Source organism: Silene latifolia, chromosome 11 (genome assembly GCF_048544455.1).
Source record: "Silene latifolia isolate original U9 population chromosome 11, ASM4854445v1, whole genome shotgun sequence".
NCBI classification, from domain to species: Eukaryota; Viridiplantae; Streptophyta; class Magnoliopsida; order Caryophyllales; family Caryophyllaceae; genus Silene; species Silene latifolia.
Window position 1 is genome coordinate 45,132,154 of NC_133536.1, and position 9,980 is coordinate 45,142,133.

At 34.3% G+C, this 9,980-nt stretch overlaps 1 protein-coding gene across 1 annotated transcript; it reads right to left on the minus strand.

The window, feature by feature from the left end:
• Positions 1-387: 387 nt before the first annotated feature.
• LOC141611583 (gallate 1-beta-glucosyltransferase 84A23-like) lies at positions 388-2,457 on the minus strand. Its single transcript, XM_074430162.1, has 2 exons — positions 1,278-2,457; positions 388-891 (listed from the first exon to the last, which is right to left on the minus strand). Exons 1-2 carry the CDS (start codon positions 2,328-2,330, stop codon positions 463-465), a joined length of 1,482 nt encoding a protein of 493 aa, XP_074286263.1. The 5' UTR covers positions 2,331-2,457; the 3' UTR covers positions 388-462.
• Positions 2,458-9,980: the final 7,523 nt, after the last annotated feature.

The following is a 9,980-nucleotide window of genomic DNA, read 5'->3' on the forward strand; positions in this document are numbered from 1 at the left end:
TTATGGTCAAAGTTGGGAAAAAAATAAATAGAGAAAGTACCTCCTAAAATAATGGACACATAGCTAAAGTGCTCATTACAAAATTAGTACTTCCTCCATTCAACTCCACTCTACCACTTTCTTTTTTCACGTTTGTCAACGCGTATTTTACGCGCTAAATATCATTAGTTACGTATTTGCAAAAATTATAAAAGTTATATATTTTTAATGTACTCGTAAAGACGAATAAAACAAGATCCCACATGAATATATTTCCACTTGCGTATCGAGAGAAAATCGAAATGGAATACACAATTGTGAATAGTGTATAAAAGTGAAATATGTAGAGTGGAGTTGAATGGAGGAAGTACTAATCAATTATTCTTATGTTTGATTTGAACACCGATATTTTCTTCCTGCAAATATTTTTTTGATTTCTTGAAAATAAACAATAATCAATAAATTAAAGAACAGTAATAGTGTTCACTGTTCAGTAACACTCCTAGGAAGCAAATTGTGACTCTTCTCCCGAATCTCATCTACAAAGACCCGGAAATTGAGGTCGGAGGATCCGCTATCGGCTATCGCCTCTAAGGCAGCAGCCTTCCATTTCAGGGCATTGTTCTTCATCTCATTAGCTTTAGGCCCCGATGTCGCTTCCCTTACGCACCTCTCAACTTCGTCCCTAGGGATGATCCTTTTATCATGCTCACCCCTGCATAGTAATGCACCCATGCCAAATACGTCACAAAGGAACTTTGCATCGGTCACTTGGTCGCTCCATTGTGGGAATGCGATCACGGGCACACCTGAGGTTATTGCCTCCATGGTTGAGTTCCAACCACAGTGTGTCACGAAGCATGCTACTGCCGGATGTGCTAGTACTTGCTCTTGTGGACTGAAACTGATGATCTGTGGTAGTTAGGATAGCCATTATAATTAGTAATAACTAATAACGGAAGTGGATTGCCTTTATATGGTTCTAAATTTGAAATATAGGACAACTAAAAAAAGAATATGGAAACGAACAAATTAAACCGTATATGAAATATTTGGATAAGATTCGTGTAGTTTCCGGTGCAAGATTTGTCACGTCGTCAAACATATAATTTTGTCATTGATTGTTAATATCTTTTACCATCAATTTAAATTTACATTGAGATGATTCTCTCACGTGATATTAGAGCATCGGTGACGGTTACAACACAGGCATCCCAGGTTTAAGGAAGTACGCCTATAATTGTAATTGTATCGATCTTTTATATTCAAAGTAAGAAGAGTAGAGTAAATAAGCATACCTTGCCCTTATCGCCAACTCTATCCAAGAAGCCTTGAGGCAATCTATGAGGTACTGAGCTCATATCTGGGTGTGGCGGCTTAAGAACCCACAAGAACGACACCCCGGCTGCCTCAAGTCCCTCCGCCAGCTCATCTATCTGCTCCTGCTTCAAGTACACAATTGTCCCCATCGATATGTACACTACCGAACCATCTGCCTGTCCATCGAGCCACTTCAAGCACTCTGTATCCGCTTTGTAGGAATCAGCTCTGACCCGATCAGAACCCGACACGGTCTTCTTGAACAGCGGCCCAATGGTCCGAACTGGGGTTGACCTTAGTAGTTTCGTTGTGAACTCTATTGTGTCCTTCTCTAGCTCATTGAAGGTGTCCATCAGAATGCAGAAGGGCTTTGTTATGTTTTTGTATTGTCCCAATATTGCCCTCCGTAGGAATGGATACGGCGTTGTTGGGTGCAGGAAAGTGGGGATTTCATCCCACTTGAGTAAGGGTAGGGTGGGAATTTCGACGTCGATGTCAGGGGTAGTTTCAGTAGGGAATGGGATTAGTTTGTTGTGGTAGTAATAGTGGATGAGGAAGGAGGCGCAGGATTGTGGCCAGAGCACGGCACTAGGCAATCCCACTTCCTCCGCCACGTCAGACACCCACGGTATGAAGGAGTTGTTGATTAGGCACGATACAGGCCGATCCTCCTGCGCCATACGGTTCAGTGTGCCGAGAACCCAACGGCGACCCACAGACTCCAAGTGCAGGAGGTACTGGTCCATGTCTCGCCTCATGGGGTCGTCGTCTGTGAGTTCATCATCGATGAACTCAAAGCGGATGAACCCATCCCCAACAGGGACGGGGTCACCCGAGATGGAATCATTAGACTCACGAATACCACGACCGAAGTCCTCAGTCGTGGTGAAAGTGACCAAGAAGCCGGCGGAAGCTATACGCTTACCAAGCCGTAGGAGCGGATTTACATGGCCTTGACCGGGGAAAGAGATCATCAAGACATGTATTAGCTCAAGATGCTTATAGTTGATGACACCATTTTCTGAACCCATTTTTGTGAGTTTTATTAGTCTTCAGAAATCTGAGTTGCTCAGGCTGTTGTGGCAAATTTGGACATCAACTCCTTATATACTAAATTGACGAGCCAGAGTGGCAAAACGAGAAATGTTTTTCGTTTCCAATTTTTTGGAGGGTATTTACCAAACTTAAATGCATCGATTTTTGTGACCACACAGAAAACCTAGTTGCCAAATTGTTGGGGACATATGTGACCCAAAATCTCATTATAGACGGCACATATCCGTCTATAACTAAAGACGAGCCAAATACAATACCACATTCCTAATAGGACAAGCAACAAGTGGGGTGGTGGGAACAAAAAATGTCACCACTTTCAAGCTATTTGGCCCGTCTTTAACTATAGACGGATATATCCATCTATAGCAAGACTAACTGATAATTTGGTACGAGTTTGTGACATTTCTTCCGCAGCTGATAAGTGATCAACTGTAAATCTGGAATATAAGAGTCTGCCTTCTAACATTATACGGTGTATATTACTCATTTACTCGTAATCAATCAATAAATCAATACTATATATTAATTCAAGAAATTAAGGGACTTCCATGTAATTACATAAATTTATATACATTAATTATACTATATAGTTTTAAATCGCTAGCGCCGTGTGATGGACCTGAACAACGGACTTCAATGTACATATTATATAGTTTTGGTTAAAAGTATAAATTTAGAGAATATTAGAATATGGCGAGTTTCCTTAAAATAAACGGGTCCCGCTTATGGTATTAATTAGTATAAATATGTTAATTATTTAACATACATAAATATAATATAAGTATATGTTATATTTTGGAAACTATTAAAAACTAAGTAAATCAATTCAGATTTCCAAAAAATATAATATTCCATAATTCATTAGATTTGTAATTTAATTAGTAAATAATAATGATTGCTATTAAATAATATTCTAATCTAATATTTCACATTTATTTAAATATATAACTCTAATACAACTAGATAATCAACAATATTATGATAGTAATCTTCTATGTGAGTAGTAAAAGCAACAATAATATATAGCAACGGGACTAGTGAAAGGCATACTAGCAGCAACGAGAGTAGTGAAACTAACAATAATAAATGCGGGAGTAGTGAAAGAAAAAATAATGACGGCGGGAGAAGTGAAAGTAATAGTAGTCACAACACATGTAATGAAAGTAACAGTAGGAACAACGGAAAGAGTATGAAAAATTAACTAACAATTCGATTTTAAGAAAATATTAATTTATTTAAATATACGAGCGGTTTGACAAAACTAACGGGTTAACCGTAAAAATAGCAGGAATAATAAAACAAACAACAGTAACTGAAGAAGTAGTGAACGTAGTAGTATTAACAGGGGATGTAGTGAAAGTAATAATATTAACAGCGGGAGAGGTGAACGTGTCTCATAATTTGTTGATTAATTTTACCTCTCATCATAATTTCAATATATAAATTGTAAATGTATGTGTTAACCAAATTTAGAGAAATCATATTTTATAGAAAATAAAATTTAAATGTTAAATAAAGGTAGCCCGGGCGTAGCCGGGCACCAAACCTGGTTGACAAGTATTCTTGAGCAGTTAACAAGCAAAAGTGGAAGGTGATACAGATACACATTGTGTATGGAATTTTCATACACAACCCAATAATATTGTGACACGTGACAAATTATAGTTAACTTTCATTAGTTAGTTTAAGGGTAGATTAGTAATTTAGCATTTGTTGTTAAATTGTTAGCACATTTAGTTAACTAACTAAGTCAAACCTCAAAAAACGATGTTGGTGAGGCTTGAACCCATGACCACTTGGTTTAGATGGCCTTGCTATTCCCATTATGACATATCCATCTTGTTTACATTTTTGTATCTATTTTAATATATATTTTTGTTAAGACATGAGTTCAAATAATATGTACATATATATATAATAACTATTAACTGTACCTCTAACTTATATTCAATGTACCTTCATTATAAAATTAATGTACATATTGAGTTAGTTCAATGTACTTGATAAAATTAACTAAATATTTTATGTACCTATGGTAATTTTTATTTTTAATTATAATTACATAATTATTATAAAATTTACATTCATGTAGAGTAAAAGTCAACTAACGGTTGAATAAGATAAAACCATATCTCGTAAAAAACAAAGAAAATTTGAAAACATTTGTTTAAGTAAAACCATATCCGTTTGAAATTTCAATAGTGCTCGGTTTTATTTGATGGTACACCGTACCATATGCGCTTGAAATTACAGTATACCTACTTTCAAAACAATATTTGGTGGAGATTTAGTGATGTTTCTCACGGTTCTCAATTCTCATCATGTTGGTGGTTCTCACCGGATCCTAACCTACATTGACTATATTATATATGTACATCTTATAATAAATATTGTACTTAACTATATCTGTTGTGAAATAAAGACAAGATATAATAGAGAAAACGTAGAGAGAAGAAAAGAGAGACAAAACTATGTATTATTGCATTATGAGGGGGTTTATATATACACACAAGATAGGGTAGAGTTTCCATAATATAATATCTCTAGAATATTCTAACATATGGACATCCATATAATATTACATAATAATATTTCATAACACTCCCCCTTGGATGTCCATTACTGAAGAAGATGTCTCGTTAAAAACCTCACTAGAAAAACCCCTTGTGAAAAACACTGGCGAAGGAAAAGAGTACACTAATCTTCAAACACGCATAATAATAGTTGCCTCGTTAAAACCTTTCCATGGAAAACCCGATGGGGCAAAACCATGGATAAGGAAAAAGAGTACAACGCGTGTCTACTCCCCCTGATGACTACATAACTTGATATATCTTGAAATGAACCATGATTTAACGTAACTTCTCGTCTCGATAGTTGAATAAAATCCATTGTAGTTGATAAACTTGATATCTTCAAATCCTTGATAATTTCTATCTTCATATTTCATTAGAACTCACAATCTGGATGTAGTCATTTGTGATGACTCTTGGATCTTTATTTCAAATAAACTTCCACAATAGTGATAGGGAATTTCTCGATAGATGACATAATATTATATGTCAAGAATAACTCGTCTTAATAATCATAGCGTATCAATGCGCTTATTGTGCTATCTCGTTAAAACCTTGCTAGAAAAAACTAACTGGGACAAAAAAAACTAGTCGAAGGGAAAAAGAGTGTAGCTATCATTCCTTAATTCCTTGTCTTAGGGAGAATCACTCCGATAATTATTGAATAATCATCCAATACCTTTGAGTCATTTTGTTTGCTAAACCATATATGTATGGATTGACATTTTCATTGTAGATTTTCACTACATTATTCTAATCGTCATAGTACTTCTGGACCATAAACTCATTTCACATGTTTAATTAGCAAGAAACTCATTCAAATCTAAATTTCAATATGCTCAAACTACAGGTTGAGACATCAAGTAAACTCTACAGGAGTTTAAGTGTTCCATTTTGGAAATAATCACGAACTTTTTAATCGTGTCATAGAGGTTCATATATAATCATGAGTTCCCAAAACTCAATTAATCAAACATTATCATTTGATAATCACTTATAAAAAGCTCCTATAAGGAGTAATCCTCGTTGGAATATCTCATAAGATAACAGTTCTCCTTTTAAAATATTTATCAAAATATATGCATGCATATGATATGTAAGTAATTCTTCTAAAACAATGCAATAACTTATATAAAATAAAACTAATTAATATGCAAATGAACTTAATCTCTAAATACACATGATGATGACTCGATAATGCAAACTGTACAGTTTCTTTTCCAATATTCATAATTGCAATTGACTTCAAATCAATGGATGGACTTCAGGTCCATGAGCTCATTCATAATCATTGATTACGTGTCAACAATAAAATTGGACTTATTTATAAGATCCCCATTATCGAGTTCATTAAATTCCGCGCGCAAATACATATCGGTTTTTTTAAATATATCGATATATAATTTCAACATCTCGCGATATTGTCAGTACTGAATCAGTGATATCTGAATATATTTGGTACCATTCCTTTTTTATATAGGCCATCTATTATCATTCAGATATCTATGTCACTTCCGGGACATCCAAATTTCTTTACTCCATAGGAGTACCAACTGCTCATGCTTGCCGTTTTCTTATTACTTGAAATATGTGAACCGATATGACTCTCACACTACATTCCATGTGCGGCTATTGTTCAATTTGGCAAGAATCTAATTTTCATTACATATATTTTCTATGACTAATTTATAGCTCGCCATACCACATATAGGGCTAATCTGTCTATAATAAAATCATAGATTTTAATGTGTGAACATATTTTGATAAGGTGATAAAAGTGGTATCATAATACATCTTCATAACCAAATGAATACCATCGTTTCTAATTCCATGAACCTCTATTTGATGTATTTCATATTGAAAACAAACCACTGAACTTCAGGTCCAGTTGAGGATAATATACTTGTTTGTTTTTACTAGTTTTTCCTTATCATATGTTCTCCCCCTGAGGTGGTAAAAACTATCTATACTAGATAGATTTAATGGGCAATAAATCATTATATCCACCTTAATTGTCTTATGCAGTTGGTTTTTCAATGTGCTGAATCACAATGCCCAATTTGGAGACTAACGATTCCATATAATAATCAAACTGTGATCTCCAATATCAAATATACTCAGTCTTCGTGTAATGTCTTGCCTTTAATAAATTTACATGAGAGAGTTTCAGCACTTATATTTTCCTTAGGATAAACTTCAGGTTTATCAAAACGGGTATAATAAGAACCCGGATGGCCTTACTATGTCACATCTGAATTATTTCATGTCAACTTTCTAAGAATCCGGCCAGATAAATGATGTGACATTAGACACAACATGTGTCTCAATACTTAGGTAAGACTTATCAACATTCCTTATTGGAATATTGATAAGTCTTACCTAAATACTCTTACCTAAATATTGAGACACATGTTGATAAATCTTACCTAAATATTTTGAAACCTAAATGGAATAAGGAACATGTGTCTCAATATTCTCTCTCATTCCACGACCTACTCTGCAACCTACTCCGACACCGTCGCATTCCGAAACCATCTACCACCTGACAAACCACCACTACCCTTCACTAAAACGACCCTCCCAACCTGACACTACCACCGTGCCTCCGTAAAACACCCCAAGAAGGACCAATCTTGGACCACCAACGGTGCCTCCTATTTTCTAAGGCTGGATGAATGCATCGTATTCGAATCCTCCTTTGTTTCTCTGTCGTTTTCCTCCACTATTTCTAGGTTGTCTCATGAATTAATTCTTTCAATAGATTTAGGTTTTGCGTTTTCTAGGTTTACACAAAAAAAAAGAAAAATTAAAAAAGAAAATTCAATCTCACGTCAATGGAAAGGTTCATGATCAATTATTCAACAATGGACAATCGAAAACGAAAGCAGGTGACATCGAATTGAGAATTAGCTCGTCGATTGAGGATGAGGAAGCAAAAACATATGAAGGAGTTGAGCAGGGATGGTCAAGCGATGGAGTTTCGGTTGGCGGCAGCGCCGTAGCGGTGGTTGAACGTTGCCGTGCTGTAGTGTTGTACAATAACGTGGTTTTTTTTCTTTTTATTTGTTAGAATTTTCTCAATACAGTACAACAAGAGAGGGAGGGAGGGAGGGGAAATGAGAAGGGCAAAATAGTCCAAAGTGTACTACAATGAGAAAAATGTGTACTGCGAAAATCAACACCCTATATCTAACATGCCAAAAACTCATAAAATACTGACACACTAAACAAAATAATTAACAAATGGCTATCTATCAGTCACCGTAAAACAACAATTAATTAAATAAAATAAAATAAACTTAATAATTATCATGTGCCAAATATTAACAGAAGCCATAGACAGCGATGCATATGAATTGATTAATAAATTACTAATACACCTTTAACCATATTAACAAAAAAACCTTGCAATCAAAATATGGTGACTGGAGAGGCAGCTTCAAAATCATATATATGGTCATAAACTCAGAACATTGAAATAGAAAACTAAGTTTGTACTCCGTACAAAACTACCGCATGATAGGGAAATTACTTGCTCTTGTCATAATTAACAAATTGACAACATAGTTATATAGAACAACTTACATGTTTAAGATAATACGTCTCCTTGTCTTTTTTTTTTTTTTCAATTCAGCTGGTTAGATTTCGTGTAGATGACATAAATGTGAAAAAAAATATCAAATATATTGTCAATATACTAGGCAAAAACTAATGTTATCCTTATTCACACAATTTAATCATGTTATGTGTGTCAATTAATACTTATTTTACATTTGCGTTGACTACACAATCATCATTAAAACAACAATTTAAACTGATAAAACGTACTCCGTAATAGGCAAGATATGAAAAATGGAAATATGTAAACAATGTGAATTTTCGGTCACAAATCTCATTATCCTTAAATACTATGAATTTCTAGTCATAGTTTCATTATTTACAAACACTATGAACTTCATGTCATAGTGCGAATGCCAATATTTCAACCCGTAAATAATTTTCCCTTTCTCGCATATACGAGTCTCACGGGGATTTTCATGAGATATTCACTTTTATACAATATTGTCATTTCTTTCAATGAACAAATTTGACTCAATAAGGCCACATTATTAAGCTCAATTAATAAGGCTTCTTTACTTGCCTTATCAAATGCCACATTATTAGGCTCAATTAAGGCCGCAATATTAGGCGTATCATACTGCCATATTCTCGATCTCTGCTATAGACAGAGTCTTTATGAGATGTCACATTCACTTCAAGGAGTGGATCAAATTTCATATCTCGTTATACTGTTCAACTTCAGGTGAACAAGAATCAATTCGCAAATAAATTTGCCTTTTATAAAGATTACTTTAAATTGAAGAGCGATTCATATACTCATAGACGTGGACTTCTAGCCACTTACACTTATACAATATGAATATATTGTACTGCTGAGACGGTGTTAAATTATTACACACCTTTAAAACTTTGAACTTCTGGCCAAAGTTATAATATAGGCATATTTCTCATCTTTATAAAATAAATATTTTGGAACTTGAGGCCAAAAATTATATGATATGTCCCTTTTCAAAACTTGTATATATTTTGTAACAAATGATCCGTACTTCTTTTTAGATACAGGAATCAAAATCTTGACGATTGTAAAACAAAATTAAGTACTTATACGTATATGGAAGAAAATTCTACTAGAAAAACTTACCTGGGATGATTAAGTATGATAAACACGAGCTATTATCTTTGTTGTATGACCATCTTAATTATTATGACTTCCCCCACTTTCCTTCTATCAATTCGTTTTTTTTGACAGTTTAATTAATGAGCGTTTCGTGCTCATAACGTGTTGTGAAATAAAGACAAGATATACTAGAGAAAACGTAGAGAGAAGAAAAGAGAGACAAAACTATGTATTATTGCATTATGAGGGGGTTTATATATACACACAAGATAGGGTAGAGTTTCCATAATATAATATCTCTAGAATATCCTAACATATGGACATCCATATAATATTACATAATAATATTTCATAACAATATCAAAGTATTTAGG

Bases quoted from the DNA above. Each gene is read 5' to 3' on its own strand.
- LOC141611583 (XM_074430162.1), bottom strand. From the start codon at position 2,330: ATGGGTTCAGAAAATGGTGTCATCAACTATAAGCATCTTGAGCTAATA. The intron at 892-1,277 runs GTATGCTTATTT...TAACTACCACAG, and splicing joins GAGTTGGCGATAAGGGCAAG to ATCATCAGTTTCAGTCCACA.